Source organism: Asterias rubens, chromosome 18 (genome assembly GCF_902459465.1).
Source record: "Asterias rubens chromosome 18, eAstRub1.3, whole genome shotgun sequence".
Classification (NCBI taxonomy): domain Eukaryota; kingdom Metazoa; phylum Echinodermata; class Asteroidea; order Forcipulatida; family Asteriidae; genus Asterias; species Asterias rubens.
Window position 1 is genome coordinate 3,147,945 of NC_047079.1, and position 22,150 is coordinate 3,170,094.

General features: G+C 38.8%; 1 protein-coding gene across 5 annotated transcripts in view; it reads right to left on the reverse strand.

The window, feature by feature from the left end:
- Window positions 1-4,859: 4,859 nt before the first annotated feature.
- Window positions 4,860-22,150, reverse strand: part of LOC117302225 (NAD kinase-like) — a 34,573-nt gene continuing 17,282 nt past the window's right edge. For 3 of the 5 annotated variants that reach the window (XM_033786057.1, XM_033786058.1, XM_033786059.1), the window contains 10 exons: window positions 14,862-14,948; window positions 14,159-14,288; window positions 11,541-11,649; window positions 11,072-11,157; window positions 10,381-10,483; window positions 9,790-9,944; window positions 9,196-9,295; window positions 8,444-8,601; window positions 6,781-6,863; window positions 4,860-6,264 (listed from right to left, as the gene is read on the reverse strand). In XM_033786057.1, the coding sequence (XP_033641948.1) occupies window positions 6,093-6,264; window positions 6,781-6,863; window positions 8,444-8,601; window positions 9,196-9,295; window positions 9,790-9,944; window positions 10,381-10,483; window positions 11,072-11,157; window positions 11,541-11,649; window positions 14,159-14,288; window positions 14,862-14,948 (1,183 nt within the window). In that variant the 3' untranslated portion in view covers window positions 4,860-6,092. Of the gene's footprint in view, window positions 6,265-6,780; window positions 6,864-8,443; window positions 8,602-9,195; window positions 9,296-9,789; window positions 9,945-10,380; window positions 10,484-11,071; window positions 11,158-11,540; window positions 11,650-14,158; window positions 14,289-14,861; window positions 14,949-17,166; window positions 17,821-19,847; window positions 19,889-22,150 lie in introns of those variants that run through there. The other 2 variants (XM_033786061.1, XM_033786060.1) reach the window with 2 other exon arrangements.

Consider the following 22,150-nt stretch of genomic DNA (forward strand, 5'->3'; position numbering starts at 1 on the left):
TTAAAAAAAAAATTTCATTTAACTCAAATTATTATGGTATGTCTGCGACCCTTACCCTGGGTACCGCACCCAGTCCTTATTCAATGTTCCCGCCGAACTATTGAAGCGTGTAACTCTTTACGCAACAAGTATAAAGCAGATTTATTCTAATTCGCACTACACTCAACCGAATAAATCAATATTTCTTCAACGATACGATTTTCTAACTTCTTTTATAAAAAATAAAAATGACTTTTTCCCTTTCATTGATGAAATTCAAGGGGTGAGCCAAACTTCATAAGCTGCTTAAACATGATAGTGCTTTGCAAACTTCTGCAAAGCAAATAATAGCAGGAAACCAGTCACAGATGGTACATATGATATAGTATTGTATTGTTTTGTGGCTTTTACAATTAGAAGCTACATGTTAAGTCCTTTCACAGGGCCGTGCAGTGCGATTATAACGCAGTTGCCATTTTTTGTAATGGGTCCCGATTGCGGTATAGTCAGGATCGCTTGCTATTTTGTAACTAAGGATAGCTTTCACACGAGTGGCTTTTGCTTTTTTTATATCCTGGTTGCAAACAATGGCAAAATATGTTGGATAAAAAGCTCTCGTGTGAAACGGGCTTTTGCACTTTAGCAGCGCTTTGAAATCCTGTTGGAGTCACTCTTCTGCTGATTGTTTAGACTTTGGTAACATTAAAATGCCTTCCCAAGTAATTGTGATTTTGACATACAACCCTTGGTCCATCTGAATCCTTCATTCGGTTTGACCGTAACTGACTATCCGGCCACACCAGTCAACTTGCTGCGTCACTTGTTGCCAATTATTTCACTGGAACTTTTCACCTTGGTACTTGAAGTCCTTCTGAACAACTTGTGCATACAAGTTAAAGGCAGTGGACACTATTGGTAATAACTCAAAATATTGATTAGCAAAAAAAGTTTCTTGGTGACAAGTAATGGGGAGAGGTTGATGGTATAAAACATTGTGAGAAACGGCTCCCTCTGAAGTGCCATAGTTTTCGAGAAAGAAGAAATTTTCCACGAATTTGATATCGAGACCTCGGGTTTAGAACTTGAGGTCTCAAAATCAACCATCTAAACGCACACAACTTCTTGTGACAAGGGTGTTTTTTTCTTTCATTATTGTCTCGCAAGTTCGATGACCGATTGAGCTCAAATTTTCACAGGTTAGCTATTTTATGCATATGTTGAGATACACCAACTGTGAAGACTAGTCTTTGACAATTACCAATAGTGACCACTGTGTGATTTTTTAGGTTGGTTATTGTGGTTTGTTTTGACATTGTTATGAGTGCACCCTACAGTGTTTTTAAGAGGAAAGATTAAAGAAAATGGATCGTAGACGAGCCTGGGGAAAGCCAACCATGTTCGCTCTTCAAAACATCACTTTACTTGTAGCTTCAGTCTCCTGACGATGACTAGAGCAAGCTAGTCGAAACGTTGAGACCAATTTAAGAACCGACTCTGTGGTAGTACAGTTAATCACGATCCTATAAGCTAAAGTAGTAGTCCCAGCCTATTTTCTATACCATCCGCCCGGGTAATAGTTAAAAAAGCAGGACAGTTCTTTTCAGAACTGAGAAGTCTCCCGAACCCCCACTCCGCGGTAGTAGAATTTAGCAAGACAGTATTGTAAGAACAAACTCAACCTGGCAAGTAGATATACACATGGTGTTTAATACCGCAAGCCAAATATATATTGATACCTCACAATGCAATGCCTCAAATCCTATAGAGCTTTAGAAAGCAATGAACTAGTAGTAGGCAATTGTACTAATCACGGTGCTCGGACTGGATTTTGACGTTTCCTTGTAAGGGGACCAAAATTTAACTGTTTCTTGGTTTGTTTGGTTCTGTTGGACCGAGGACTGCACAAGCAAACTGATTATACATTATATCACAAGGGATCGGGCACTTTATCATAATCAGAGTCCAACAGTTTGGGTACTAAGTGAGGAGGGGTCCCAGTAAATCAGTCAAGGGAGTTAGGATTAATAATCAAGACGCAAAAATCACATCATTTAATTCCAGTTATCTTAAGTTACACCATAATTATCTAAGTCCTTTAAATCCTTAGTAACTCGAGTAGAACGGGAGCAAATTTAAGCTTAGGTCACAAACTTGCTGAGCTTGATAGTTGTTGCTAAAAAAGCAAAAATGGTAATTCAACCAAAGTGCCATGCCATATATGTTGCCTCTGGCTGGTTCCCAGCTTTGCTAGTTAAACTGTGCAGATGATTACCAGGCATGGATGAATTAACGGGGGACCAATGAAATGGTGCTACATTATTACTCTTCACTTAAAGAGTTTGCCCATTTCTGCAATACCTTTATAAGCGAAGAACTCTTCTGGGTGTGTGAAGTTCTACACATGCATAGGCGAATATTTTTATTTATTTTGTGCAAGGAATGATTAAGTTCAGAAATTTTGAATTGCCAAATATTTTAGACTGAACCTGTTTTGTGTAAACTGAATCATATACATGTACATTGCAGAATATAGGCGATGTGACCCATGTTTACATTCAAACCGCCCTCTGTTGAAAAAAACACTGTTTATGTCATGTTTCGCCGGGCAAAAGGACGGGTAGTCATGGTAAGATTGCATACACTTTCTAGCTGGCTGCCAAAACACAAAGGTTTTGCCCGGCTGTATGCGCGCGAATCGTGCTATGGTTTTCGAGTGACGTCAGAGGTCACATCGTCTTTACTCAGTCTAATTGAATCTGGCTTTTCCATTTCACTCATGAAATGAAACATTCCAGATTTCACATTGTGATAACCTTCTGTGACAAGGTGCTCATATGCGTCAAACTTTAGTTTAATATTGAGGTAGTGAATGATGATTTTTTGACTAGCTACATTCTACAAAGCTGCCACCATTTGCATCTTGCAATCGGGAGATTTTGTACAACAATCAGGGAGATATACACATGTATTGACCCCTTGCATGCGTATCACACGTGGCGACTGATGCCACGCTCACCATGTTGGTTGGCAGTTAGGTTTACGTGTATTAACGCTGCGTCGCCTAAAATGCACACTTTACTGCATAACGCACAGCATAGAGTTATATATATGAAAACGCACAGTGAAATTGCCCACCAGTATGGCGCATTACCGGTAAAGATTTTTCTGATGATGACGTCAGGTGAAATGGGTCAATATTTGGTTTGCGGTAACACCATGTTTGTGTCTACTTGCCCGGTAGATTTTGTTCTTTAGTGAACTGTCTTGCTATATATTCTACTAACGCGGAGTAATGTATCGGATTGTTTGGGAGACTTCTCAGTTCTGAAAAGAACTGTCCTGCTTTTTGATTTTCTACTTGGGTGGAAGGTAGAAAATCAGCTGGGACTACTTTAGCTTATACAGGACTGTTAATAACTTTACTTCCACGGAGTGAGTTCTTAATTGGTCTCACTGTTTCAACTAGCTTGTTCTAGTCATCGTCAGGGAGATATTCAGAATCACATTAAACATAACAGGGAAAAAGTTTCGGTAGCAAGGGAGATTTTCAAATTTGTTCATTGGTACATGGAAAGATTGTGGGGGTTTTTCAGGGAGTTTTCCGCAGAATCAGGGAGAGTTGGTAGCTCTGTTTTTTGCTCAACTATACCAAGAAACCATACACTGCTGTGAAGTATGCTTAGTGTCTGCAAAGAACTTTCTTCCACTTAGCATTCATTTTTCGCTTACAGTAAACAGCATCTCGATATAAAGCCCCTAGACTTGTCAATTAATAATCACCATTTTTTATAAACTACAAGCAATTTAATAAAATTGAGGCCCATCAAAATACAAAACATCGTTTTTAAATTATTAGTGTTACTCTATTAACCTTTCTCACCATAATTATTATACAGACAAATTCCATTTAAAGTTTTTTTAAAAATATGCAAAATATTTATACAACAGTTGACTGAAGAAAGTAAAATTAGTAAGCATTTATAAATCTAAATTAATTATTACAAAATAATTCCCATTGTGCATCAACCATCAAATAAATACATCCTACACAGATAACATTAGACTTGTGGACAAGTCGTTAATGGTCTGTCGCAGTGAGATAGTCGAGTTGTAGCGGTGTCGTAATGATTCAGGTATCCGCGATCGAATACTGCACTCGCGAGATCACTGCTCTTGCGCGAAGCTGCTGGATACTACTCATTGGACTGTAGTTGTGAGAGCAGTAGTCTCGCGAGGGCCAGCAGTCTCGCAGGAATTGCGGGGAGATTTGGAATACAGTCGAAACGCTATCACCGCGACACACATTTAACGACTTGTCGACAAGTCTAAGATAACATTGATATAGTACTGTTTTCTGCAACATTGCAAGTAAATTAATAAAATAACCAATATTGAAAAGACAAGTATAAACCCTTTTTATGTGCAATAGCTAGCGAAATTCACAACAGGGTTTTGAACCCCTCCTTTTCACAAAGTGACCAAGAAATGTCGTGGCTGAGTATCACAAATCCGACATGTTAAAAACCCAAGTAATAAACCGGTTAAATCATAGGTCGCAGTTTGCTTTGGTAAATTTTTCTTTGTTCCAAATTTTGTTTAAAAAACCCATGTCGCTTTCCCATGTCGTCTCATTAATTGGGCTGTTGTACGGTTGTATGACTTTGAACTGGCGCCTCCGAACAAAGATATTGACAAAATAAGGAGTCGCTAACATAGGGCAGGATAGCTCAGTTTGAAGAGCACTGGTACGTAACTCTGGAGTTCACATGTGTTTAAAACAAATCTGTAATTCTCGTTATCGAGAATTGATATTGTTTTAATGTAAAGCATTTCATGGAATAATATTTCAAGAGAAGTCGTTCACCATTACCTTCTGTAAACCCTGTAAGTTATTTGTAAATCTGTGAATTTTTTATTTTTTTTCTGTTCCGAAAGTGTCCAATGGCTTTAAGTGCAATAGTGATATGTACCCCGAAAAGAGAATATATATAATATTATTTACAAAACATATTCAAATAGCGTTTTTTTGTGTCTATAAATCTCACAGTTACAATTATAAACATAAAAAGACGGTTAACAAGAAGAAAAAAATAGAGTATTTAGTTCAAAACTTTAGGAATATTATTATTTTTTTAATTATAAAATTTACAAAAGCGTTAAACGATCCATATTCAAAATGGTTAACAACGAGCGACACTATTGTATTTTAGTATGACAGTTTCTGACTTCTAGATAATAGTAAACTTGTGGGCAGGAGTCTTTGCCTGATTTGCCTGATTCGGAAGTCAACACATAACATCTTGACCCATCCTTAAATGGAGTCTATATAAGAGCGTTCACCAATGCAGATTGTCTACATGTATGGTTAACTATGGCTAGCAATCCAACTTTCTATTTGAAATTACTCGCATCGTTAAAAACAAGTGCACTTTTTAGTGTGACTCCAAGTAAGAGAGCAAACACAATGCGGGAGCGAATTGTCTAGTTTCATGTGCATTCGAAAGTTCATTATTGTGGTCTTCATCATAGTGGCTTTCCACATGTTTGAATGTTTGAAGTATAATGTTGACTTAATTTTTTGTATCAAAAACTGAAACAATGTTAATAAAAATGTTCTCTTCCCACCTCTAAAGTAAAATTAACAAACTTAATTTCAAAACAAAAATTTGATTCACTAATTGATGTGCGTAAAATTAAGAAACATCTCTACCTGCTTATGAATTTAAGAGGCACATTCTTAAAGTTGTTTGTTTGAAATATAAACAAACAAAAAAACTAAAACTTAAATTTGTTGTACTTATGTAGATAGCTCTATGAAATGGACCCTGGTCATAAAAAATGGCCAAGTCTTTTCATCTCTGTGGTGGCTAGTCTGTTGCCTCTTTCAAGAAAAGCTGAAGAAGCTCTGAAGGTGCACGGAGATGTGAAAAAACAATTATGTGCCAGATATGAACAAAATGGCGGCCAAAGATGTTCAAATATTGCCTTTTGTGAAATGGTTACACTAGCGTCTCACAGTTGTTAATGCCATGATGGATTTCAACATACCACCAAGTACAGACCGTTCTCAACGATAAAACCAAATAAACCTGAAAAATTAATTCCTGCCTGATTTAAATATTTTCGCTCTGTTTACTGTTCTTGTTCTTCTTTGGTTCCTTCAACGCCTTCTGCTGACGCCTGGCGTTCCAGTGTAAGCATTCCTGTAGTCCGTCAAACCAATCACTGATCTGGTCACTACTGCAGATGGACGCCACAGGGAAGACTGACGTTGTGATTCGCAGACTGGTGATAGGGGGAAAAAAATAAACGTCTTTACTGAACGGAAAGAACGTGCAGTGATCTTAGTTTTGCGTATCTGTTATATAACTGTGGCCAAGATAAGAAAACGGGGCTCAAACTCTGGTGTTTCTGATCATTGGTTGTACCATTTTTCCTGACCAATTGTCAGCATGGGCATGTTTGGAAGAATATTTAAACGGTTATAAAGATTGAAACCAGTTCCTGCGCCAGGAGTGTCACCAGTGACAGACATGGCGCATTAGAAGTTTCCTATATTATTATTAATAGGGACTTTTTGTTTTCGACGACGGATGGTTCTGCGACGGGTAAGATGACATTTGGCGTCATCTGCGCATGCGTCGGCTTTGAGGACGGTCGTCCCTCAATTTCTACGACAGTACTTTGGATGAATCTTCGTTGTGCTGAAAACGACAACGTTTAGCTGAACAACCGTCGCAGAACCATCCGTCGTCGAAAACGAAAAGTCCCTATTATTAAGAAAGAAACCGGTTATCTTACCACCATCCTTTGTGGATTTCTTGCCGATTCCTTCCATCCAAAGAAACCCAAGCAGTGTGACGAGCATCTGGTGAAACCATGACCTGTAGAAAGACATCGTGTCATTCAAGCCATTGGACACTTTAAAGCCATTGGACACTTTAAAGCCATTGGACACTTTAAAGCCATTGGACACTTTAAAGCCATTGGACACTTTAAAGCCATTGGACACTTCAAGTAAACAGTTGTGTCCAAGGCCCACACTTCGTGTACCACAACTTCTATATAAAATAACAAACCTGTGGAAATTTAGGCTCAGTCGGTCATCGGAGTCGGGAGAAAATAACGGGAAAACCCACCTTTGTTTCCGCATGTTTTGCCATGTCATGACATGTGTTTAAAATAAATCCGTAATTGATATTGTTTTAATGTTTTCTCAAAAAGTAAAGCATTTCATGGAATAGTATTTCAAGAGAAGTCTTTCACCATTACCTTCTGTAAACCCTGTAAGTTATTTGTAAATCTGTGAACTTTTAATTTTAACTATCATAAGAATAATACAGCATTCCTAAGGCGCACTTTCCTGTAAAACATTTAAAGGTGGCGGCCTGGTTTAAGTTTAAGTTTAAGTATTGTCAAATTGTTGGGAGAGCAAGCATCAACAATTGTGTTTTAAGTTTCTGCTGGAAGATGTTGTGCATTTGTCTGAGGTCTTACGGGAAGTGAATTCCAAAGTCTTGGTGCTACGTTGGAAAAGGCCCTCTTCCGTTGGAAAAGGCCCTTATCGTTATATTATGTTGGATTTTTAAACAAGGTCAGTTACAAAAACAAGTTTTCACAGGGATGCATTCCTGTAACTTGCCAAGCGAGTTTGAGGAACATTAAACATGTTTCTGTTCAGCAGAGTGTTGGTTTGATTCCCGGTCGTGACACCTTTATTGTTATATTATATTGGATTTTCAAAGAAAATCGGTTACAAAAAAACAAGTTCCACAGGGTTGCATACTTGGTCCTCTTTTCATTAAGAAGAGTTAATCCAGAGATCACTAGTTCAAGTCCTGCTCTACCAACTTTTTCTTTAGCTCCTTTCACACGAGAACAATTTAGCAAGGGTCCCTTGCTAAATTGTAGCATGGTTGTAAGATTTTACAAATTGCACCTCGTGTGAAAGGACAATAATTTTTGGAGTGTCTAGGGTCCCTTGTCAAATCTTGTCCAACATTGCTACATTTTGTCGGAGGTCCGGACCTACGACAAAATCTTACACTTATGGAAGTTTTGACCAAGGACGTGGGCTACATCAACGTGTGAAAGGAACCCTTGTTTATTGAACGACGTCCTAGGTGAAAATGCCCAAACAGCGCATGCTATTGTGGGTGCTATCTTGTCCAACTAAGGTGATCAGGATTGCCAATTCGTCATCACTTTCGTGTCGCACAAGGGTTGTTAGTTTTTTAACTTTGCAGTGTGAAAGCTCACAAAATCAGTCACGCATGGTAATAACAAATAAACAATCCATGCTCGTAATTTTTCTTTTCTTTTTTTGGCCGTGTGTAAAGGGCTTTTGTTCAACCCAAAACTATTTAAGATGTACCCAATCAGTCTTCCTTGTGGTTTATTACTAACAAATAGTTTCACCACAGTTTTAAAAAAGGCAAAGTTGCCCGAGGATCCTGGTCCTTACCCTGAGTTCCACTCCGGCGGGGACCACTATGGGCCTGAAAGACAATGTGTGTGGGCAGATTGGAGTAATGAGAATGGCTGGTACATTGGGGTGCATCATGGCTGCACCAGCTGCAGCAGCGTACGCTGTACTCCCAGTAGGCGTGGATATAATCAGACCTGGAAAGGGGGGGGGTTAAAGAGTAAAAGAGTAAATTTCACCGGACAGAAATCTTTCAAGAGAAGTCTTACTATCCCCAAGAAAAAATAATGTGACAATTGAAAATATGATTGTTTTAGTGTTCTTCAGGGAGATTGCCTAAGACTGGTTGCCTGTATATAATGCCCTGTGTGAAATCGCCCAGAATAAAGACTATACACCTTGCCATAGTTTATCATGAAAGCAGTACATGTACATTGTTAGCAGCACAGGCAGTAATACTCCCAAGGGGGGCTGAGATGGTTTAAGGAATGAAATATATAGACCAGTGACCACAGGAAAAAAATGTTGGAGCGCCATTAGCAACGCTGAGTGACAGTTTTGAGAGATTTATAAGAAATCATGTTATTATTCTAATTATAATTATTTTGTGCTGTTGCCTGCCTTAATGACAACACCCCGGTAAAGAAGGCATTAAACAGTAACTATCTGGAACATAGCTACTAATCGCAATAACATATGAGATCAGCGCGACGGACCCCAGCTGTCTATGCGGTAAAGTGAATAAGTGAGTTTGTGAGTGAACGTGTGAGTTTGTGAGTGATCATACGTACCATCCCCCGCGACCGTTGTGACATGCCGACCATCTAGGAAGAGATCAAGATTCGAGAGGTATGGTGACGACCCTCTGTCTATTACAACATCGTTTAGCACCTGCGAAGATCAACACAATCATTCCAACACATCAATAAATATGGCTGCTTGACGGCAAAAAGACTACAGAGCTGCTAGCTTTTGCATCTATCAATCAGGCACCTACCTAGCCTGAATCTCAGAGACTTGCGAACAATGCCTGATACCATGAGCGGCTAGTGGGATCCTGCCAGATGTACCTTTGACCTTGCATTCATTTTCACATGGAGATTCACAGTCAATTCACACGCACATGTACATATAATTACATAGTGAATAAACACGATGTACAAATATTATGCACACAGTGCATGCAGAGGATCGAAAGTGCAAGCTGACAAGCTACATGACCCCAGACCAACAACGGGTGACATCAGTCACAACAATGAATACTTTATGGACTTTCGGATGGTAACCAGTTTCTGCTAAGCCACATTTTGTTGTTCTTGCCAAATTTGTTGTGCTGACAGGTTTTAAGAAATTGATCCCGCCGTTGTCTAGCCATCACAACTCACCTGGAATTTGAACTTGAGGTTTGGTGGGTCTGATGTCTTGGGCTTTGGTATGATTCGGTGGTCATTATTGCGATCGTTGTCAAAGCCGTTGGGAATTTCAGAGCTGTCGAAGATCAGACACTTCAAGCGACTCCTCAGTGTAACTGCTGTGTCTCCTGTAAACAAGACCATGTAATGTTTCTCAAAGGTACTGGACACCTTCGGTAATTTAATTGTCAAAGACCAGTATTCTCACTTGGTGCATCCCAACATGCATATACAACTAGCAAATCTGTGAAAATTTGGACTCAATTGGTCATTGAAGTTGCAAGAGAATAATGAAAGAAAAAAAACACCCTTGGTGCACACATTTGTGTGCTTTCAGATGCCCTTAATAAAAAGGCTTCAAAAAAGGCTTCAGGTTTGAATTTGGATAAAAGTTGGACATTTTTTATCTCGGTCTACCTTACATACCTGCACTTGCATGTAATCATGATTCAACAAATATCTATACACATTTTGTATGTATGTAATATCATTTCCTTGTTGACTATTGACTGTGGAGAGTAAACCAAGAAGAGGATGATACAAATTTAAACCCGGAAATGTTACCTTTTAAAAGTGAGTTGACCGACTCCTTGAAGTCATCAAACTCAAATGGGGTCAAGAACCCCAGCGAGCCTAGATGGAACGCCATGACTGGAGGTACACTGGCCTGTATAGATAGAAGACGGAAATATCACAGAGTTATTCAACTACACACAGGCGTGCAATTTCTCAGGATTTGTTTTCCTGATTTCAGGATTTTCTCCAAAGAGTGTACAAACGTCCTGAATTGTCACATCTGAGAGAAATTGGTTTTAGCAGTTCGACTGCCTTTTTGGGAGCAGTGCGTATTGTTTGAACATCATGAGCAGACGGAGCCTGGAAGTTAATGTGGAGCCCAAGCCGGGGTTCGAGAAGAACCCCAGGTCATCATGACAACAAGTATTTGGTCTAGTGCCCTTTTCGTCTTGGTCTAGTGCCTTTTTCATCTTGATCTCACAATCACATCTTTTCATCTTGGTCTCAGACTCAAATTTCAGGGTCTTGATGACCACACCAACTAGTCTTGCTCAGAAAGAGCTGCTGGCACAGCTCTGTGTCAAAAGATTGTGCTCTTCTTATAGACCTATGGAGTTGACGCCTTTGTAGGGACACACAGGATTAAAACTACTTTATGGAGGAGCCGTGTTTAGTCATCTTTGTAAACAGCGCCCCCTGTTGGCTGATATAATTAAAGATATTGTAACACGGATTTTACCTCCTGGAAGAGAGATGAAGCATAGAGGAGCGTCCCGTCCCCTCCGAGGCAGAGAATGAAATCTACTTTGTTACTCAAATCGCAACCTAAATAAAAGGCAAAACAACAAAATGGAAAACATTACTGAAGACAAATTACTAATTGGTAATTATCAAAATTTAAATTAATTAGTTCCAGTCTGACAGCCAACAGGTTATAAAATTCACACCAGTACAAGTAACCAGAAAAGGCAGTAAAATCTTACAAGGTTTTGTTAAACTCATTTTACTGGCTGAATTTTACTTTTTCATTAATCTGATATAATTTTTTTAGCCATAAGCGAAATTTCTGAAGAAACAGAATCGCTCTCACATAAAAACTCGATATTATTGGACCAAACCAAACCGGGTTCCAGTTAGAAGGGCTTCAGCCAACCCAACCCCCTGTTATTTCCCCTCAACTCCCCCTTGTCATCACCCTTCGCTCTTACCTTCCTTGAAGCTCTTCATCTTAGCTCTTACCGGAGCAAATTCTTTATCATTCAACAAATCCTCATCGTCAAACACCTTGGACTCGATAAAAATCACCAAATTCTTCTCCTAATTTAAAAAAAAAACAATAACAAAATAATTGATGCTATAATTGAACATTATTTGGTTTCTGACAATTATGTTTGACTCACAAAGCATTTTATTATTTATATTATTATTATTTTTATAAATCGAGTAGGGGAGATGACCTAATAATAAGCTTATATAAATATATATTTTTTCCCCATTTTATCACAGCATACAAAGGAAATATCTTCTTCTGTTTTTCCTTGAGTCAGGCTACGTCCCGTAGCCATAGATCTCAAGGGTCTTTCAAAAGCGCTGCCTTCTGTAACAGATCTACCCTCCCACTCGTGCCTATTTCATCTAGATCTTTCCCCAGTGCTTTCTGAATGGTGCTACAACCACCACAGGGACTACTATTATTATCATTGCCCCGGTTTAAAATACAATAGTATTGATTTTTTTATCAAGAAAATTTGCTGTGTGAATTGAACAAACATGTACTGTAACAGCAGACAGTTGGGTTAACCATTTAGTCACTGTACCGCCCAGCCGCGAGGAAACCTCGCTAGCTTGTGTTTGTAGCAAAAAAGGAACAACAAAAGAAAACTCGATAGTCATTAGTAGGTCTACGCATTTGTTAGTGTATCTAGTTGTTAAAGATCGTTATTAATTCTCCCTTCACAGTTGACTTGTCGAAGCTAATGATGATGAAATAATTTAGCTCTTACGAAAAAAAAAACGCTCATTAGTAAACAGGAGCTGTTCATCATTTATGATGATATTGTCGAAAACAGGAGCTGTTCATCATTTATGATGATATTGTCGAAAATTTACGCCTTCGCATTTAATCAGTATGAGCATTGAGCCAGATAAAAGCATTGAAAAGCTATTGTATCTATTTCATCCGTGCACAAAAATACTCGCCATAAAAATTACCGTAGTCGTTTAACGAGAGGCATTTATTGTTCCCATGAGAACTTGTACTTTTATAAAAATATTACCGAAAGGGTAGGTTGTGCATACATATTAACCCATGGCTATCTATTAAAATGCGAACTACGATTCCAGTAACTTACTGCAAGAATCTTGAGAAATTGGTTTTCAGCAAACTCGGGCGGTAGAGGGACTAAACCGTTAAACATCACCAGGAACTTCTCTTTAGGTTTTCTTCAGCCCCTTTCAAACTGTATCTCTTATTCCCAAGGAATACAGGCCTGGGGATGCCCAGGGACTTTCTACCTTAAGGTTATCCCAGTGCACTTTCATTCACACTTTGTCCTGTTAAAAAAGGTTCCAGTTGAAAGTTTAAAGCCATTGGACCCTTTCGGTAAACAGGTTTGTCCAAGGCCCACACTTCGTGTATCACAACTTCTATATCAAATAACAAACCTGTGAAAATTTAGGCTCAATCGGTCATCGGAGCCAGGAGAAAATAACGAACGGGAAAACCCACCCTTGTATCCGCGCGTTTCGCTGTGTCATGATGAGCTTAAAATAAATCCGTAATTCTCGCTATCGAGAACTGATATTGTTTTACTGTTTTCTCAAAAAGTAAAGCATTTCATGGAATAATATTTCAAGAGAAGTCTTTCACCACTACCTTCTGTAAACCCTGTAAGTTATTTGTAAATCTGTGATTTCTTTTTTTTTCTGTACCAAAAGGGTCCAATGGCTTTAAAGAATAGCATAGACATTTACCGCTTACCCCTACTGAGAGCAGGGGTGGCTGTTCCCTGGGGTATGCCCATTTGACGGGGCAGACCAGGGCCCAATTTCATAGCGCTGCTGAAAGGTTAAGCAAATTTGCATGCTTACTGTAGCAGAAAAAAATTGCTTAAGCCTTAGCGTATTTCACAGGTTAGCAGAAAAATTGGGCGGCCATATTGCGTGTTTACCGTGGATTTGCATTGTGACGTCTTTTTTTTTTCGTGTGGTAAGCACCGGAAGGTTAGCATACCTTATCGTGTGCTTAGGGTTAGCAGCACTATGAACAAGAAATTGCACAGTAAGCACAAAATCGGCCGCTAAGCAGCGCTATGAAATTGGGCCCTGAGTTAAAGCTATCATAGGCGCTTTACAAAACCACGGCTTTGACTCCAGATTCGGCTCAGGCTAGCTTGGCCCCACGGTTGTTTTGACAATTGCGTGTGCTTTTCTTTATGCGCTCAGGGCTTCAGACAAGAAAACAGAGCCTGAAGCCAAATCCAAAGCCGAAGATTCAAAAAGGGCCATAGTTTGAAAAAAGCCATCTGTTATTCCCTGCAGGCAACCCTGGGGAATACAGTAGTGTGAAAACGGTTTTTCTTTAGTGTGAACAGGGGTAACAGATTAGTCCTAAGTCTTTTGTGAAATCGACCCCTTGGAGTACCAGAGTTAAAGTCTTACCTCTGAGAGCCACCTTGAGAGTTCCTTGAAGGGACCCAGGACAAGAAAACAGACCCCTTGGAGTACCAGAGTTAAAGTCTTACCTCTGAGAGCCACCTTGAGAGTTCCTTGAAGGGACCCAGGACAAGAAAACAGACCCCTTGGAGTACCAGAGTTAAAGTCTTACCTCTGAGAGCCACCTTGAGAGTTCCTTGAAGGGACCCAGGACGCTGTCGTCCATGATTTTCTTGATGATCAGAACGGAGAGGGGGCTCGAATTCCATGCTAGCTGCTGGCTCGATGGGTCAGTCACATGCCTGCAATCAGCCAATTAGATTCAAGCATTATTGTAATTGGTGTAATTTCTTCAACAATTAGCATGAATTTTCTTTCGGTTCCGTTTGTACCTCAAAAATGGCAGTCCCATACCCACACTTGTACAAAAGTCTGAGAAAATCTTAATTGTCTTTAAACGTTCATCTTTCAAGGGCAATTGCTTCATGGTTACCACAGTTCAAGCATGTACATGTTCGTAGCTTTATTTGGTGGGAAGAAACACTTCCTAGCACACAAAACTAAATTATTTTCTTGTTCCGTTCTCATGCAAAGTGGTTAAACAAACTGCAACATTGTCGGTACTAAGGTCCCTTCTCCACCAGATTTTTAGAGAAAATTTAATTGCTATCCCTTTTTCCCTGTGTGCGGGTACATGTTGCATGTCTGTATCTTTTAGAAATATTTTATTGGCAGACTAAAACCTTTAGTTAGGTTATTTGAAAATTTTCTTCCTCAGTCTTGCCTTCTCCATATCTTGTTATATCTCTTTCTTTTGTAGCTTGGGAAGAGAAATAAACTTAAAAATAAATAAATAAATACATTTGCTGACTTACATGATCTGAGAAGGAGGCACTTTCTTCAGGTGTGCCTTAGGCCCGAACGACGGAGAGGGTGAAGGTGCATTGATGGAACGTGTGCGCCTGTAAAAATTAAAAAACAGAGGAAAAGGAAAAAACACATCATTACAAGTTCCAAATCACACTCTTTTCTTAAAAAGAAAGCATGGTTTGGATGCTGTTATCGCCTGCTTCAAGAAGAAAAGTATATAATAAAACCTGCAAAATTGTCAGAGCTTTTAAGGGTCTGGGTACTTTTTGTAACACAAAACATAATGTCCACAAATTCACAATGAACTCACACAGTTTAAAGATAATGATGGTAGAAAGCTTCCCTTCAAAATATTACTTGCTGAGGTGCTGTATTTATTTTTACTAATGAGTAAAACAAGTAAAGAAAAATATTTGAGCATGCAAAACTTATTTTCGCGACATTGTTTTACTCATTTCTAAAAAACAACAGCACCTCAGCAAGTAATATTTTAAGCGAAGCTTTCCATCATAAACATCTTCAAACGGTGTAAGTTTAATGTATATCTGTGGACGTTGTGTTTTGTGTTACAAAAAGTACCCCTTGAATTGTAGAGTTTGCAACATTTGCATTCTGCAATCTGGAAGACTTTGTACAAAAATCCAGGAGATATTTGGAAATGTTATTCAACACAACATGACTTAGCAATCTTTGTTGACCTCTGTACACCCATAGAGTAAGGACAGAGACTCTATGGTACACCTAAGAAGTTGATCAACATCTAAACAATAATACTTGTCCTTACTTTGTCGTGTGACGTCTGACTTGTATACGTCCGACTTGTATACGTCTGACTTGTATACGTCTGACTTGTATACGTCTGACTTGTATACGTCTGACTTGTATACGTCTGACTTGTATACGTCTGACTTGTATACGTCTGACTTGTATACGTCTGACTTGTATACGTCTGACTTGTATACGTCTGACTTGTATACGTCTGACTTGTATACGGGTATTTGCTTAGTTTACAAGTGCAAGGGCAAACACCCTCTATGCCCAACGGGTACATCCATACAATTTACCGAGTTTCACACACTCTGGTGGAGACATAATTGTTACAAAGATTTATTGTGACAGGGGAAGATTTTTTGTGCAGGTGTCAGATCAGCGCCTGTAGTTTGTTTTTCACAACGCTCAGGAAAGTACTGAGTAGGGTCTTTATGTACAGTACTCTTTATCTGTGATGTATGATATTATATCAATGTCAGACTCACCCTATACTCAGGTAGAACTCAAAAACATCTCGCACAAACACAAACCAACGAACTCATCTAAACTACAGGTACTTATTGTCGTTGTACACCCATTATACAATCCCAGCCATATCTCGTTGGGCCCCCCTGCCCCCTTTAGATGTTGGCTCTCATTGCGCGGCCTATTGTGCGGTCTTCTGCGTTGCAGTCAACATTGAGCAGGAAGGATGGGGGCAACAAATGTAACATATGTAACAAATGTAACAAACTCACGTAAACTACACCTTCAATGTGTGTATAATCAGACTCACCCTATACTCAGTAAGATCTCAATAACATCTCGCACAAACACAAACCAACTCACCCAAACTACATGTACACCTTCAATGTGTGCATAATACTAATAGGACTCAAGAACTCAAGAACATCTCACACAAATTAAACAAACTCGTTCAAACTACAGAATGTACACATCTTCCCATGTCAGACTCACCCAATACTCAGTAAGATCTCAAGAACATCTTGCACAAACACAAACAAACTCACCCAAACTACACCTTAAATGTGTTCATAATAAGACTCAAGAACATCTCACACAAATTAAACAAACTCGTCCAAACTACAGAGTGTACACATCTATCCATGTCAGACTCACCCAATACTCAGTAAGAACTCAAGAACATCTCGCACAAATTAAACAAACTACAGAATGTACACATCTTCCCATGTCAGACTCACCCAATACTCAGTAAGAACTCAAGAACATCTCGCACAAATTAAACAAACTCGTCCAAACTACAGAATGTACACATCTTCCCATGTCAGACTCACCCAATACTCAGTAAGATCTCAAGAACATCTCGCACAAACACTAACAAACTCACCCAAACTACACCTTAAATGTGTTCATAATAAGACTCAAGAACATCTCGCACAAATTAAACAAACTCGTCCAAACTACAGAATGTACAAATCTATCCATGTCAGACTCACCCATACTCAGTAAGAACTCAAGAACATCTCGCACAAATTAAACAAACTACAGAATGTACACATCTTCCCATGTCAGACTCACCCAATACTCAGTAAGAACTCAAGAACATCTCGCACAAACACAAACCAACTCATCCGACCTCCAATGTGAAAAGGTAACAGATGTTGTAGCGATCTGAGACACTACTCGTGTGATTGTTAGGCTGGCTGTATCGCCAACTAGACTGCACTGTCAAGCAACTCTCTCTCTCTCTCTCACACTGTACCATTTCGTTCGCATTTCCTCATTGGTCTAATCCCTACTTACAGTACCTCAATCATGTCAATCCATTAAAAGAAAGACTGGTCCCGGGTGTTAAAGCCTGTGAACAATCTCCACTATTGCAAATTTTGCACCTGGCAAAACTGCTCTACCCACACATCTATCGAAAGAAGGCCAAGCTATTTTAAACCAGCATAAAATATACAGGGCGTTTAAAAAACAAAAAGTATACATTTAGAAAAATGCATCCCAATTGTTTTTATTTATAAGTTTACAACAATCTGGCACAAAGTATTTTTGGACCAGGATCCTAGCTTTTTAATGTTTACCAAATCAATCCTCAGCTGTTCCGCACGAGTGAGCACTTATTTTGGTCAGATTTTAGTTGGCTTGCGCACAAAAGTGAGAGGGTTTGCTTCTTTTTTGAAAGGGCAAGGGCAAGGGCACCAAGGCGATTTCTCCTTATTAAGAGCCTCCTGTGAGGAAATTGGAAATTTCTACCGATAGCATTTCAAGGGCACCAAGGCAATGATCAGGGAGCATGGAGGCAATCGCCTTGGTTGCCTCTGTGAAGTATATCAGGCCTGTCTCTCTTTAAGTGTCTCTCTGTCACTTTCTAAGATCTTGTCTTTGTACCAAAACATTCAAATGTCTTCTCAAAACTTATCTTATGTCACAGGTTTTCAGAGACTTATTTTGATGTGTAATTTTGTTGTTACTGTGCCTTGAACACCCGGCATACGTGCGCATTACAAGTCTTATTATTACTATTATTTATCATTAGATGTTTGGGTATTTTTTCCTCAAACACTTTGATGTTCCTCTGTTGATTGAAGACTTGAACAACAATAATTTAAAAAAAGACCAAGAGCAGGACTTGAACCTGCGACCTCCAGATTAACATCCCAGTGCTCTACCAGCTGAGTCATCTAGCCCTATTGTTGGCAGTCTCAATATTTTGTCAGGGTTGTTCAGGGGTGCCAGTCGGATGCAATTCAACCTGTCACTGTCATATAGCCAAGGATCACACCCAAGTTTACGATACAGTCCTAGAAGCGGCAGGAGAGGGATCACATTAAAGACACTGGACACTATTGGTAATTGTCAAAGACCCGTCTCCTCACTTGCTGTATCTCAACATATGCATGAAATAACAAACCTGGGAAAATTTTAGCTCAATTGGTCATCGAAGTTGCGAGATAATAATGAAAGAAAAAACACCCTTGTCATTAACAAAGTTGTGTGCTTTCAGATGATTGATTTCGAGACCTCAAATTCTAAATCTGAGGTCTCGAAATCAAATTCATTATTGCTAAGTAGGTATGAAATCAGTTAATGATCAATGAGAAGAGTGAGTACTCCAAGCCAACCAAAGATCAACCGCACCCAACATTTCCAGACAGTAACTTGAGTGTGTTTGCTCAAGATACAAACTGTGACCATTGTGGATCATGTACCATCGAGGCAGGTGTTATAAAGTAGACACCATGATTACTGTGCACAACTTCGACGGGCCTGAGACATCCATTGCCAATCTTCATTGGTTGCCAATCAATAAAAGTTTCAAACTTAAAATCCTTTTAATCAGCTGAGCTCATTTCACGAGGCCTGAAATTACACAAAGGCCACGGAAAATTCTGATTCCTACATGTATTTCCAGCGTACGCGAGTAAATTAAAGGAATATTACAGAATTGGTTTTGCTACAACAAAGTTGCTGGCAGTGTTAGCACTTTTTGTAATCCACCATATACATAAACTGACAAACCTGTAGAAGTTTGAGATCGATCGGCCATCTGGGTCACGAGAGAATTGTGAAAAACTGATCACAAATTTTGCATTGCATTGATGCCAAAACAAAAATTAATAAAACGTGATAAACTCAAAACACTAAAATTAGATTATTTATTTCTCATCAAATATGAAATTTCAGACAGAAATATTTCAAGGGATGTTTTCTACTAAATGGCCAAGAAAGCAGCTGTGCAACTAAAAAGAGAAAACTGCACTGAACACCAAATGTTGTACCTGGGTGTTTATCAGTTTTCTGTCCTTCTATGAAAACAACAAGGACACAATGAGGAAACACTGTTGTCCAGCTCAACAGTTACCTGCCTGTGTTTCCTGCAACAAGTCAATATATATATATTTTTTAAGGTGTTTTTCATCTGGGTTTGAAAAAAATCCTGAATCATTGTAATACATGGATCCTTAGTTTAAACAATTTCACTTCCCAAAACATTTGATCATCAGACTGGAACGAGTTTTCTGCTATGATGAACAGGAAGTCATCCGACAAATAAACCATTATTTGTTGACATTATTGTTAAAACATAGCAAGTAATCATTGTGTTATTTATTCAGTGAGTTCTTTCAAAGAGCAACCCGGATACACATGAACAGTTTTTAAACTCTATTGACTAGAGTGTTGATGGTGGAGCTTGCAATAACTGCAGATTCATTGTAGGAAACTTGATATATATGAGGAGATGGGCAACATACCCACAAACATGGCCACCGTTGTCCATTTGTTAGACTGCAGGACTTGCAATCACAAGGTTATGAGTTCGACTCCTCCCATGCTAGTCACGGTTTAACAATGACTAGAATAAATATTAACGCCTAGTTACTGAATCATAATTTCTTGATTTGTGCAATAATTAATTCAAAATCAGTGATGTTTGAAACCAATGTTTGTATGAGAGAGATTGGTTGTTGCCAACTTAATTTTAAACACGGTCGGCCATTTGTGGGAGTCAAAAGTTTGACTCCCATAATGGCCGACCGTGTTGTCGTCGAGGTAAAAGGAAAACCACGAAAATTTCGAGTGATACTTGTGTGGATCATTATATTCTACTATTAAAATATCTCTCTAATCAATATGCATTTTATAACAAACAGTTACAAACGCTTTTCAAAGACCAACTCGACCGATCCAAGGCAACGTGTTCCTTTAAGAGTTGGCAGCTCTACATGCCTCGCTTTCTCAAACCAGACAAAAATACTCGACGGAATTCAAGAAATAATAATAGTGCGCTCTTATTTCATAAATATGGAACAGATTTTGTTCCCTGGACCCCAGCCGTGCCCGAAGCAGTCTATCAAAACGTGGAACAGATCCTTAAATATCAACAAAAAATATCCCCTGCCGATTCGTAAAATTGATATATTCTGTTATTTTTTTTCCTGTGGCTAAGGCAGTACCTTTTGCTAGCCAGCTGTGCAAAAACAACAATGAACTTTCTTTTCAGCATTTAAAAATATTTCATGGGACTTAACGGCCTGGTGGTATTTTTACAGTCAGTATTTTTATAGTCAGTCAATATTAGTCCATCTGCAAGTCTGACATTTCTTTCATTTTTAATAACAATAATAATAATAGTTTATTGAATTTTTGTTACTGCGCTCTCTCCAGGACCAGCTTGTTTTCTAGCAAATATGGCATAAGAAAATTACATAGAAACAGTTCAAGAAAAAGTACACACTTTTGGTTATGAGCAATGGAGAGCTGTTGATAGTGTAAAACAGTGTGAGAAACAGGTCCCTCTGATTGTAACATAGTTTTTAAAGACAGACCTCAAGTTCTAAACTTGAGGTCTCGAAATCAAATTCATGGAAAATTACTTCTTTCTCTTAAACTAGGTCACTTCAGAGGGAGCCGTTTCTCACAATGTGTTATACCATCAACCTCTCCCCATTACTCGTTACCAAATAAGGTTTTATGCCAATAATTATTTTGAGTAATTACCAATAGGTAATTTGTCACTCAAATATTTGAATCTTTGAAAGACTTCAAGCCTGCTGAAGCCTTTCTCAGTTATCTGAAAGCACACAAATTTGTGTAACAAGGGTGTTTTTTCTTTCACTGTTAATTTTCTTGTAACTTCAAAAACCAATCGAGCCCATATTTTCACTGACTTGCTATTTTTATGCATATATATGTGGGGATACTCCAAGTGTATACAAACCTTCAGCTGAAATATATTTTACTTATCATTAACAAAAAAACATAAAGTCCAAACATTTTATAAATGTCAGAAAACTGTCTGTTTCAGAGTGATCAAAAACACAAGTAGTACCAGAATGGCCCAAATTAAAAATAACCGATGGTATATTTCCGGTACATCAGGCCTTTAACTACGTATGCTCATTAATTTTGCTCCGGTTAGGAGCACTTTGATTGGGAAATTGACAACTTCCATTGGAACTTTACAACCACCACAATTGCTGTGGGTGCCGTGGGATTAATTCAAGGCACGATTTTTACTACACAGTAACATTTCCCTTGTATAGCAGAGCAAATTGCTACACAAACTCCATCAAATTGCCACTCGAAAATCATGATTTGCTTCTCAATATTATTAGCATTCTGTGTGCACAACTGAAGCCCAGTCTAAATATTTTGCTATGCAAAAATTGCTGAACAAAATCATTCCCTACTGTATCATTACAAGCCTCACCTGCATACATACCATACATGTAACACTGTCACTGTCACCGTCACAGCATAAAAAGTCCAATACTCCACAAACCAGTATTTCCTTAATGGTCCCAAAGACCGTACAGAGTGTGAACAGACGATCCTGGTGTTGGCTATTTGCACAACTTAGTAAAAAATAATAAGGAAGTTGAACAGCTATAGAAACAATGTAATGTACGCCCAACTTTACACAGTACACCCTCCTAACGCTCTATGCTCCTAATAATGAAAGGTCTGGGTATTATGGGATTGTGGAACTACCCATTGTGCCAAGTAAACCAGTGAATACATACGATTGTGTTTAGGTTCAATGATTTTAAACCCC